The sequence below is a fragment of the Zonotrichia albicollis genome, chromosome 18 (assembly GCF_047830755.1).
Source record: "Zonotrichia albicollis isolate bZonAlb1 chromosome 18, bZonAlb1.hap1, whole genome shotgun sequence".
NCBI classification, from domain to species: Eukaryota; Metazoa; Chordata; class Aves; order Passeriformes; family Passerellidae; genus Zonotrichia; species Zonotrichia albicollis.
This window is the reverse complement of record NC_133836.1, coordinates 2,913,990-2,925,959: the sequence shown is the minus strand read 5'-3', so window position 1 is coordinate 2,925,959 and position 11,970 is coordinate 2,913,990. Positions and strand designations below refer to the sequence as shown.

The window sequence follows — 11,970 nt, the reverse complement described above, 5'->3', positions numbered from 1 at the left end:
TTGGCGGGATCCAGCGCGGCGCTGGACGGGCTCCCTGTGGGAGCAAATGGAACGGGAATGAATAAATAAATAAATGGGGATAGCGTGTGTGGCTGGAAGGGCAAAGGGACGCGGCACGATGGTCCCGGGGGATGGAGCCTCGAGGGCTGAGGGCTGCCCGGCGGCCTGATGGGGATGGAGTCTCGAGGGCGGAGCAGCCCCGGCGGCCCTGAGGGGGCCTTCCCGCCGTGACCCCGAGGAGCCGCAGCCTGCGGGCGGCCGCGGGCCGGCGATGAGGCCGCGGCTCCGGGAGAGGCTCCCCCAGTGTCCGGGGGGGCCCGGGCGGGGCCCTGCGGCACCTGAGGCGGCGGCGCGGCCAATCCCCGGCGGGGCGCGGGCGGCTCTGCCCGCCCCGGGCGCGCAGGGCGAGCGGAGCCGCGTCCCGGCCGCGCTGCGCCCTCAGCGGGCCCGCTCCGCTCCCGCTCCATGGACGCGGCCAACGGGGCCGTGCCCGAGGGCGCGGCGGAGCAGCCCCGCGGCCCCGCGGCCGCCCCGTCGGGCAGGAAGGAGGTGAAGGTGGTGATCGTGGGCGACGGAGGCTGCGGGAAGACGTCGCTGCTGATGGTGTACGCCAAGGGCTCCTTCCCCGAGGTGAGGGGCTGCCTCCCCCGCGGGGCTGGGGGCCGCAGCCGGGGCCGGCCCCAGCGCTTGGGCCCCGCCAGCACCGCTCCTCACAATCACTGAGTCCGCTGAGGCTGGAAAAGGCCTCTGAGATCATCGAGATCCTTCTCCTTTGCAGCAATACGCGCCCTCTGTTTTTGAGAAGTACACGACGAGTGTGACGGTGGGGAAGAAGGAGGTCACCCTGAACCTGTACGACACCGCAGGTAAGGGGCTCCACTTTGCAGCGAGGGCAGCGCCTGTGCGGCCACTGCCAGGGCAGCACTCGGGGACATTGGCCTGGGACTGAGCCCAAAGCCGGCCCAGCCTTTCGTAACTTCAGGCAAATAAGCAGAAATTGTAAAGTGTTGCTCTTGTGAGCGCACGCAACCCCCAGTTTCTGTTCCAGCAGATTTTTCAGTGTCAGCTTAAATCAGCCCGACATTTGAAGTCTGTAAAGCTGGACAGGTTTTCAAATTTCTTCTCTACCAGCATAATTTCACCATAGCATTGCAGGTAAAACTGCCAGAGAGGAAAGTACAAACAAACCAACCACCACTACCTGTTGCATATCAATGTGCCTTTCAGAAAAAAAGGAATTGATTGTCTAATGGCAGTTCTGGTCATCAACTCATTCATTATCTTAACAACCTAATTAATTCCGAAACATCAAATAGCAGCCATATCTGGAAGTATTAAAACCCAATTCCCAGATGCAAAGCATAATACAATCAACCAGGAAAACATTTTAATCTGCTGCCATGTGTGATTGAATAGGGAAGGAGAAAAAGGCTGGTTTGTGTTCAAAATCAAAAGGCCATGGCAGTAAAAGTTATTTGAAAATGCTGATAGTTGTTCAGGTTCGTTTGAAGAACTTGTGAAATGGTTTGTGTTCAACTTCACTCAAAGTTCCCAGACTCTGTTACCCAGCTGCTTTCCTAAATGAACCCTAAAATTGACACGTGCTGGGTTTCAGCTCAGTGTAAATCATCTGTTTCAATTCAAGCCTGTGGAGTTGTTCCAAATTTACACCAGGACAAATAAGAACCAAATGCAGTCCAGTCATTTTTATAGTAATAAAACACACTTACCTTCTTGTATACTGCAAATGATAGCTGAAAACATAATTTAAAGGGCTTTTAATCTAAAAGTGAATTTCACTGCTGTCTTTTACTACAGTATAGTAAGATCCTGAGCACCCAATTTGTCAATGTGTCTTCTTGGGTCAGTGTTACTGTTCCAAGTCCATTTAGTTGGGGTAACATACCTTTTACTGGATGGCAAAGGGTTTGGGTCTAAGAGGAAAAGAGAAGGATTGGAATCTGGTGTGAGCAACCAAAGAGGAATTTCCTTAATACAGGGTGTTGGCACCAAGAACCTGCCACTGCACTCATGATTTTTATATTTGTTTGCTGTCAGTGTGGATTTTTTGCCTGCCACATAGTTCTTAGCTCTCATTTAAAATCCTCGTGCCACACATTCCAGCATTTGCCTTTGGAGTCTGTTGCAGGCTGTGAGGAGCAGGGGCTGGATGCAGAGGTGGCAGCAGGCTGGGCAGGGGCAGCAGTGCAGCACTGAGCTCTCCTGGGCCTGGCAGGGCTGCACAGCCCCTCGTGTCCCAAAACTCATCTCTGCACAAAACTCATCTCTGCACCTGCCCTGTAGCCCCCAGCAGCCCAGGCACTGCTCACTGCAGCACCAGGGCAGCTTGGGTGGGAAGGGACCTTTAAAATGAACAAGGACATCTTTAACTAGATCAGGTTGCTCAGGGCCTTTCCCAAGCTGACCTTGGATGTTTTCATGGATAGAGCAGCCACAGCTTCTCTGGGCAGCCTGTGCCTCATTGTGAAAAAATTCTCCTTTGTCTCTATTGCAAATCTGCCCTCTGATAGCTTCAAACTGTTACCCCACTTCCTGTAATTTCCCTGTTTATGCATATAACTCTTAGTGTGTACCCTCCACATTGAGTTCACAGCTGTAAAAACTGATTTGGACTAAAGCTCTGCTCCCCTGGAGAACAGTGGGGGGTATTTTGTGTCTTGTGAGACACTTTGGGAAGTGGAGCTGCCATGGTTGGTGTGAAAGAGCAATTGCTTTCCTTCTCTCTTCTGGGAACCTCGAAACCCAACATTTTTCACCTCCCAAAACAGCATCATGGCCACAAGGCTACAAGTTTCTTGAGGCTGTTGACACTTGTCTCCTCCCTTCCTGTTAAATTTCTTCTGCTTTCCATAAAACACAGCAAGAAAGAAAGCAGGGAGATTGTCACCTGGATTAAGACATTTCATTGTGAGGGGGGAAACCTGAATTTTGGTTCTGTTTCAAAGCTGCTTACATAGTTTTATGTTACATATCTATAAACTCTGTCAAACTCTAATTCAAGCAGCTTTTCAGCCTCTTTCTGTAACTGGAAGTTTTGCTAGAGGAAGGACTCACTTGAGTACGGATTTTAATCTCATCCTGTTTTCAGTAGTACAAAACTGATGTTGAGTTCCTTAAGGGTTAGATCAGGACCAAGAATTGTGTATTTTTAGGATCTTGCTTGGAGCAACAGTAAATAGAGCTGGGTGTGCTTCAGCATCTTGGAAAGGTAAAGGACAGGTTTGGCTCCATGGGCTGTTCAAAGTTGGAAGGATTCTTTGTATTGTCGAGTCCTGTGCAGCTCAAACATTTGATCTTGTCCTACTTACTGAGGGAGGAGGACACAAACAAAAAGCTTAAGAAACAAGCATTTCAAGATATAAAAGGTATTCTTTTCTTGACAAGAATTTTGGTAAAAAATGAACTTAATGGATTAGCCTAAAACGTACCAGAAAAATAATTTTTGGTGAGTATTTTGTACTGTGGTACTGTGTCTTCCTCCTCAAACACTTCTTGCTGTTGCAGGAAGTTGGTGGTGCACATTTGCAATGTGTCAAGGCTTTGTAACGTCACTTGTCTGTCTGCAAGCAGCCTTTGCAGCTGCTTTTTCAATGAGAAGTTTCCACTTCCAGCTGTGCTTGGCAGAGGCACAGGCACTGGGAGGAAAATGAACTCTGTGGTTTTGCCATGCCAAGGGGGCAGTGTCGGTGCCCCAGGCGCAGTTCAGACACAGGCTCAATTCCTGGTGCAGCAGTTTCTCAGAGCAGAGAGCAGAGCACTGCTGGGCTGGGGAGGAAGCAATGCCTCATCATTGTGGGTGCTTTCTCTGCCTGACAGGAAGCACATGCAAGGCCTCCAGAGAGGTTTTTCAGGTCTCTGATGACAGAAGCACAAGGTCTTCAGAGAAATTTTAAAAGCCAGAATTCTTGAATGCGAGAATAATTTCTCATAACTTTGACAGGAAGTCATGCCTGAGTAAGACAAAACCCTAATTTTTTAATTGATGTGTGCCCCTCCTCCTGCCCCACGTGTCCTCTTCTATCAGTTTTCTTCCTGCCAAGAATGTCTATTTCCTAATTTGTTTTAAACTGAATAGGGGAAAAAACATAACTGGCAAGCAGCTCACAGGCTGGCGCTTCTTTGGTGGTGCATGGGCAGAGGGGTGAGGAGGAGCAGACAGATGTGAACATGTACATGAGACTGAGACCTGTGGTTTCACTTCTGCTCGCCCTCAGCCATCAGCAGAGCTCCCTCCCCAGCACAGGGCCTGCCTGCAGCCATGTGGTTACACAGCATCTCCCAGAGGCACGCAGGACTGGGAGCTTGGCGGAGAATTAGCAAATTTTAGGTGAATTCAGTTGGGTGGAGTTTTTTCTTTAAAAAAACTTGAAGTCTCTGGTGGTGCAATGAATCAAGGAAGACAGAGGGGTCACAGATGGGCTCACACACAGGCAGATACTTAACCAACTCCTCCACAGCATGTTTTATTTTTAACTGGGGAAAGGAAAGAGCTACCTGTGTTTGGGGAAGCACACACAGGGCTTTGCATAGAAATTCAGTTACTGCTTAGGTTCACCTCTGTTCCTCCTTTTTAAAACTCTTAGAAATATATCCAAATCTCTGCCAAATTAGCTCTGACCACAGACTGAGCAGCTTTACAGAGAAAAAAACTCTCCCAGGCCCTTTCTTGCATTTCAGCAGCAGCACTTGAGGACAGGGGGTGAAGGGGATTGTTTTCAGAGAGGGGGATGTCTATGTTTAGATACAGCCTGATCTGGGTCCCGTTACATCCTCAGCAGCTGAGGAGCTGCGCTGAGCTTCTAAAGAGCAGCTTCCCCCTCCTTCCCCGGGAGTGCTGCAACCACCCAGCTGTAACACAGCTTAAGCAATTGCCTTCTCACCTTCCCCTTCTGCTCTCTGCACCCCACCCTGTCCTGCACTCTGTATCCAACATTCCAAATGCACACAGAGCCGTGTTTTACACAGCATTTTCTCAGGCATTTACTGTTTGCTTTAAAACCCATAACTGCAAATGGATTTGAAGATGAAGGAGCAGTTCACCAGGGCATAGCTATGGTTTTTGACCTGCAATACAACATACTGTGTCACATAATTACAGACACTTTTTCTGTTATTCCATCCAGGAGGGTGTGAATTTAGAGGTTTGTTCAGATTCCAAGCAAATAAACATGTTTCTCCCTAAGGGACAGCCCTGTCTGCCTCACCAATTGCCAACAACAACTCAGAGGACCTTTTAATTTTACAAGTTATGTTGTTAGAAACTCAGTTCAACAAGGAAAACTTTACACAGCAGTAGAGGAAGTTAGGAGGGAAAAAAAAGTTTGGCACCTGATGTATTTAATGCATTTAAGGGATTATCTCAGCAACAAAATGGCAAATGGGTTACAAACAAGTAGATGGTTTGGGAGAATAAGAAGGGATAAGCAGTACAATCTTTGCTCTGAATGTTTATACAACATGGATAATTTTGTCCATTGTGCATTATTTCTGGATTAAACCCTGAGATATCAATCCCTCTTTGTTCTGCACCTCCCCACAGAGCCCACGGCTGTTGTGGAAGCTCAAATACAAAATGGTCCAAGTCCAAGATTCCCATTGGACAAACATCTCAGGCAAACTGAGTAATGGCTTATCCAGCAGGGATTGCCTTGGAATAAAAGTTATCTCAACCAATCATTTAAATTAAGGAAGGGAGAAAAATATTGTAGTATTATTGGCCTTCTAGTATCTGCAGTTCCTCAGACTGGAGGCAAAAATGTTGGCAAGTGATGAGTACGTGACTTTGGACTGAGAGCAGGAATCGTTGCTGTAAAGTTGGGGCACACTGAAATTTTCTGCATTCCTTCATTTGAAATATCAACATGAAGATTTGAGATGTGGAACTTCCCTGCAGGGTAGTTTCTGCTCTGAGTGTGGATTGTGGTGATGGTGGGAAGGACCAGCAATCCCAGTTCTCCTTGTGGAAATTCAGTACATCACAGACACGTGTCTGATTCCAGCATTCAGATGACAAATACACCTTCTAAAGACTGCTTGAATCATGCTTTCTTCCTTATTAAATGAAAAAGATTGGGTTTTTTTCCTGAGCTGCCAGCTGTATCTGGGAATTACTGCTTTCTCAAACTTAATGTGTCAGAGCAAGACACCTTCAGCCCCTGGCATGGTGATTACTGTAAGGGGAAGAGCACAGGTCTGAAGCAAATCAGCTTCCTCTTGTCACATCACGTGCTAGAATATCCCTAATCAGAAGGATGACAAATCCCCTGCTTTTCCAGAATTCAGCAGAATTCCCTCAGATCTGCTGGGGGGTCCTGCTTCAAAGGCCAGTTAAGCCTGGCTCATGCTGCAGCATGCCTTGTACAATCCTGTGTGTAATCACTGCTTCCTCTCAGCTCACCAGGCTGGGAAAAGCAAGTTTGCCACCAAGGTTTCTACTTCACCATTCCTGTCTAGGAAATACAGTGTTTCTTCTCCTCACAGCATCACATGTGCAAATGATTATGGGGACTGCCACTGTCAAACTGAAAATATTTAATAATAATTGTCGTATTCCTCTTGATGACTTTATTTTTGAGCAGCAACTTGGCAGTCGGTGTTTAGAGCTGCTTCTAAGTCCTCAGCAAGTGGACAAAGCAGGGTTTTTATTAAAACCTGCCAAGGATGTGTTCTGTATTCTAAACCATCCGTTTTGTCAGTGAGGGGGAATCCCCTGTACTCAAGGGAAGGAATTTTACAAGTATGAAATTATAGTACCATTGTTGTTATCTCCAGAATGTGTCTGTACACATCCCCATTGTTTGCTTGCTCAGGACAGAGATTCCTTCACCCAAACCATGCTGTGTGTTTCAGGGCAGGAGGACTACGACCGGCTGCGGCCCCTTTCCTACCAGAACACCAACGTGGTGTTAATTTGTTACGATGTCATGAACCCCACCAGCTATGATAATGTAGCAGCCAAGGTAAGAGGCTTCCAAATGAATTACACATGCCTGATATATGACAAGATGTCAGATTAGAAATGCTGGTGCTTTTAGTGTGCTGTACCCTGGGTGTGTGGGTGCCCAGATCGCTCATCCTGCACTGAGCTGCAGGGCACAGACCTTAGACCTGGGCTCGCCTCTCCATGGCTCCTCAGTGCTCAGAACTGGGGTTGGCTCTCACTAAAAAGATCAAACACCAGCAATTAAATCACCTCTGTATCTGCAGCAATGTCACACAACCAACATTGCACATCTTAGAGGCAAGACTACTTCCATCACGTGTGTATTTATTTGCAGGGGAGAGATGAGAGCAACCACTTCTCTGTGCTGGGATTTTGTAACATTCCAAAGCATTCTTGGACATAGCACCAGGAAAACAAAGCAAGGCTTAGTCCAAATTCTGTTTTGAAATGTGACTTTAGAAGAGCTCCTCAGAATTTAGACAGATGGTAAATAAACATTTTGGCATAGAGACAGATGCCACTATGTTTTTATAAAGCAGCTGACTTTGGGTAGGACTTTTAAACATTTCTGGGTTGTAAATAGTGCATGTTGAGCCCCCTCCACTAGACTAACTCCAAAACTCTGAAATTGCAACTTATATTAAATACTGCTTGGCTGTATTGTTTCGATTTCAGGAAACAAACAACAAAATAAAAACCAGATGTAAAAGTTTTGTTTTGCTGCCCGCAGTGGTACCCTGAGGTGAATCACTTCTGCCGGGGCGTGCCCCTGGTGCTGATCGGCTGCAAGACTGACCTGCGCAAGGACAAGGAGCAGCTGCGCCGCCTCAGGGCTGCCAGGCAGGAGCCCATCACCTACAGCCAGGTAAAGCTCACTGCTTCTGCACTGCTGGCAGCAGATAAAGCACCTCGTGGCACTGCTCCTCACAGCTGTGATCACAGACGCTGCAAAATCAGGTGATCCAGATCAAGAAATGGTTGGCAGCACTAACAGAGCTTTCTGAAAGTTGTTTTTGGAAATAGTTAAATCACCACCCGTTTTTAGTGCCAAAGTAAAGAGAAATATGAGCAATTTTAAAGGACACAACTATCTGCCTTCTATGCTAACGACATTTCATTCTTCTTTCACAGCTGGGTTGTTACTGTCACAAGTTTGTAAGCCTTAACAAGTTTGTTGGACTTCCTTCATAATTGTTATTAGCCTACACTGCAGCCATCACTGGTGCTTTGATCAGTACTGTGATAAGGACTGGAGATGTTAGGAAACCCATTCCAGTATGACCGTTCTGGAATAAATGTGTTTTGCAAATCCCACTTAAAAATAAATCCTTTCAAGGCCAATAGCAAGAACATCTGCAAGGTTTCTCTGACATGAGAGACTGTTCTTTGTAGTCTCTAAAGTAATCTTAGGAAAACTACATATTATCATTATCTCTAAGTATTTTGAAGCAGTTAGATTAATGAGTAGTGTTATGTCACTGGCATAGCTGTCCTAGGTACAGGAGAAACAGTGATGGAACAGCTTGTCCCATGTCACACAGGACCTGTCTGCTCTGGTCCTCCAATTTTTCTTTTTCTTTTTTCTAAACTACAAAGCCATCCTTCTCCTCTCACCTCAGAGCAAGAACAGCAGCTTTCAAACTGAGCCACACGTCCAGGGAACAGGGTCAAGTGCACGGTGACCTTGAGTGAATCACCACTCCTAAACAGCAGGAAAATAAACTGCAACTGCATCACCACAAAACCATGCTGGGCCTTTTAGTTTGTCTCCCTTGCACGCAAGATGAGGTCCCAGCCTGTCACTGTGAACAGTTGCAGATTGTCCCTTGTTTTCATGAATAAATCCCTTCATCATCCTCACATGAGATTCCAGGCAAGCAACAGACACTTCTGGCCAGTCTGCTGAGGCCTCATGCAGTTAAACTCAAGGGCTGACACGTTACACAAACTTTGTCTCCTATGTGAGCCCTCCCAGTTGGTTTTTCCTCCCTCAAATATGCTCTACCTCAGTTTTTTACAGCTGATGGCACCTTGGTGATGCTTCCCATGCCAGGCACAGGGGATCTGAACAGTATCTGCCACCACTGCAGCTTGCAAACAACTGGAAGGAGACAAACTGCTTAAATATGAAGAAACACCCTCCCCTCCAACAAAAGCCCAAGTGACCCCACTCCCAGAGATGACAATGAATAATTGCAGAGTCTGTGAGCCATGGGTTGCAGACCTGGAATTCACAGTAAAAGGCCCACAAGTCAAACCTGGGGGCTGGCTCTGCAGGGACAATAAAAGGATCACAAGTAAGAAATCACTGTGCTTTGTCTGTAGTGATTCCACACAACCAGCATTGCATGGAAATATTTCAGATTCAAGCATGTTCCCATTGCATGGCTGAGAAATGCAGGCACCCCTTTGTTTTTGTGAGGATTTTGGCTGTGATGCTTCAGAGCAGAAGTCAAGGTTCCTGCACGTGCACCAGCAAAACAAGGCAAGGCATCAGTGCAGATTCTGTCCTTGCATGTGACATTCATTCCTAAAGGTGACAGCACAGAATAGTTAAGGTCAGGCCTGAAAAAAATACCACCATGAAGACATCTTATCCTCACTTAAACACCTACCTCAGCATTTAGTGTAAAGAAATTCAATACTGAGAATATTTTTGTGCTATCAGGACTCTGCATCTCAAGAGTCTAATGCTCTGAACTCTTAGGCCAGGCTTTGTTTCAGCAGAGTGGAAAAACACCAAGTTTATTTACAGTGCTTCAGTTTATTACCAATGCCACTCACACTCTAGCACTGCTCTCAGAGGCAGCTGCTTTCTTCAGGATTACAAAGATGTACAAATTATTTCCCTTTCTTCTCAACTCACCTTCCTTCACTCATCACCAAAATTACATCTTTTCTTACCTTTCTGTTCTTTCCAGGGTGAGGCAGCTTGCAAGGAGATTAATGCACAAATTTACCTGGAATGCTCAGCAAAATGTCGTGAGAACATAGAAAATGTTTTTAAAGAAGCCACAACCATTGCACTGAGTGCCATGAAGAAAGCCAAGGGCCACAGGAAACGGAAAGTGTGCTCACTGTTATGATCTGGACTGCACAAGAGCCAAGTGATTCAGATTCTGTACAAGTTTCACTTTAAAAACTTTTTTGAAAACATGTTTGTATTCCTAGGATAATTTTTATTTTGAAATTTTAATTATTTTTAGTATTTTTGCACTTTTGTTATGCTGTTCTCACGGAATTTTCAAAGCTGTTTATCACAGTTAACTCATGCTGTGTGCCTTCACCCATCTGGCTTTTGCTTCTAAGTGTGAACAACTCACTATTTAAACTGCAATGAACAGCAACTGCTACTATAGAACTTAGTGTTGGAGTTTTTCTTCCTCTGCAAAATAATTGTGGCATGTTAGAGCTACAATTTACTGCCCTTTTCCAGTAGAAAACTCACATTTTTCAGCAGCAATCTTAAAGCAGCTTATCAGGCAGAAGAAAAGACAGAAGAAGTTCTGTATTAACATTTTTCAAGTTAATTTCTTGGTGGCAATGGCAGGAGTTGGCCTCAAGCTGCCTCCTGAGTGCCCATGGAACATCCACCACCCCCTCTGCAGACCTGCACCTCAGAGTTCTTCAAGGCCTGCTGCTGGAATGGAAAGTGGAAATACATTTAGCAGTGGAAATACATCAGTTGCTCCAATTAAATAATGGAGTGTCATGGGAAACAGTTAATTTACAGCACTCAAATTTAGAAGTACTCCAAGCAGCTACTACATGCAATGTTAAGTCAATCTTGTGATAAACATTTACAGCCTATTTAATACAAGACAGATGTAAATTGTGGTGCACGCTGGAGGAAAAATTCATTCACTTGTGAAATCATCTCTGCTGGTACAAATTAAAATTTTCCCTTTTGTGATGAAGGTGTCAGTTGTGCAAGGATCAGGGAGGCTCCCACTGCACCCCCTGGTCCATGTCCCTCCTATCTCCTGGTTCTCACTGAGATCTCAGACTGCAGGAACAATCAATCCTTGGTTTGCACTCATCAAAAACCAAACCTGAGGGGGAAAATGAGGTTCCTGCAGTACAGCTGTTGCTGAAAGCTTCCTGTGTAAGGCAAACTGTGCATGATCAGCTGGTGCAAACCTGTTTTGGAGCAAGCCACCATTATTATTTTACATGCAGGTAAACAGGTCTTGACCGTTGAAAAATATTTATTTTTTTCCTAACCTGTTTTGATTTAATTAAGATTTTTGAATACTTACAAGCCTAAAACAGGAAATTAAATTGATTGGAAGTTTGTACACATCCTTGACTATAGAAAAACCTTGAAGAATTGTGCAGCCTTTTCTGCACTTGTCACTAAAAGAACCACCCCTCACCTCACTCAGTACAAAACTGAAACACCAATGTTCAGGAAGTGACCCATTCACCATCAGCTCCCCAGTGGAAATCTCTCTGGCTTTTTTAATCTGAGTTTCTCAGATTGCAGAACTCATGTTACTCATCCCTGCAGAACGAGGTTCCAGTTTGCTCTCAACAGACAATAATTTAGATCTCATAAACTGAGAGTTCGAGTAAAACAAAAAACCTTACAGAGCGTGTAAAAGACAGCAAAACACAGCCCAACTGGTGTGAAAACTGTTGAAATTATGCAAATTGCAGTTTATTGTTCATGCCCACAGGACACTGACACAGCAAAGGGAATTTTGCTAGCTTGAGCAACAGGAGTGATGACTCCATCTCAAGGCTGTGGTGCACTGTCTGTGCCCTGGTGAGCACCCTCTGGGGAGGAGGGCACTGTTTGCCACTCACACTGCCACAGGATGTGCCCAGGTTGGGCTTTGTGCTGCCTTTCACTGCTGGGAAAGGCACAGTGCTGCAGCTGCCTGAGGAGGTACAGAAGTTACAGCACCCAAAGAAGGGTGTTCCAATGCGTGACTGCAAATTCAAGCAGCACAAGGACTTTAGCAGGGCAGCAGTCAGTGTTTGTCCCCTGCCATCCCCCTGAC

At 45.9% G+C, this 11,970-nt stretch overlaps 1 protein-coding gene across 2 annotated transcripts; it reads left to right on the top strand.

The window, feature by feature from the left end:
* The first annotated feature begins 268 nt into the window (after positions 1-268).
* Positions 269-10,877, top strand: RHOF (ras homolog family member F, filopodia associated). 2 transcript variants are annotated; one of them, XR_012583125.1, is made up of 6 exons: positions 269-630; positions 779-866; positions 6,871-6,980; positions 7,695-7,829; positions 8,975-9,261; positions 9,886-10,027. XR_012583125.1 is itself a non-coding variant. In XM_074554730.1 (5 exons), the coding sequence occupies exons 1-5, from the start codon at positions 466-468 to the stop codon at positions 10,048-10,050; spliced, it is 663 nt and encodes a 220-aa protein (XP_074410831.1). In that variant the 5' UTR covers positions 355-465; the 3' UTR covers positions 10,051-10,877. The 2 variants fall into 2 exon arrangements, 1 of the variants encoding a protein (XP_074410831.1); XM_074554730.1 differs by lacking the exon at positions 8,975-9,261 and having other exon boundaries at positions 355-630; positions 9,886-10,877.
* The last annotated feature ends 1,093 nt before the right edge of the window (positions 10,878-11,970 follow it).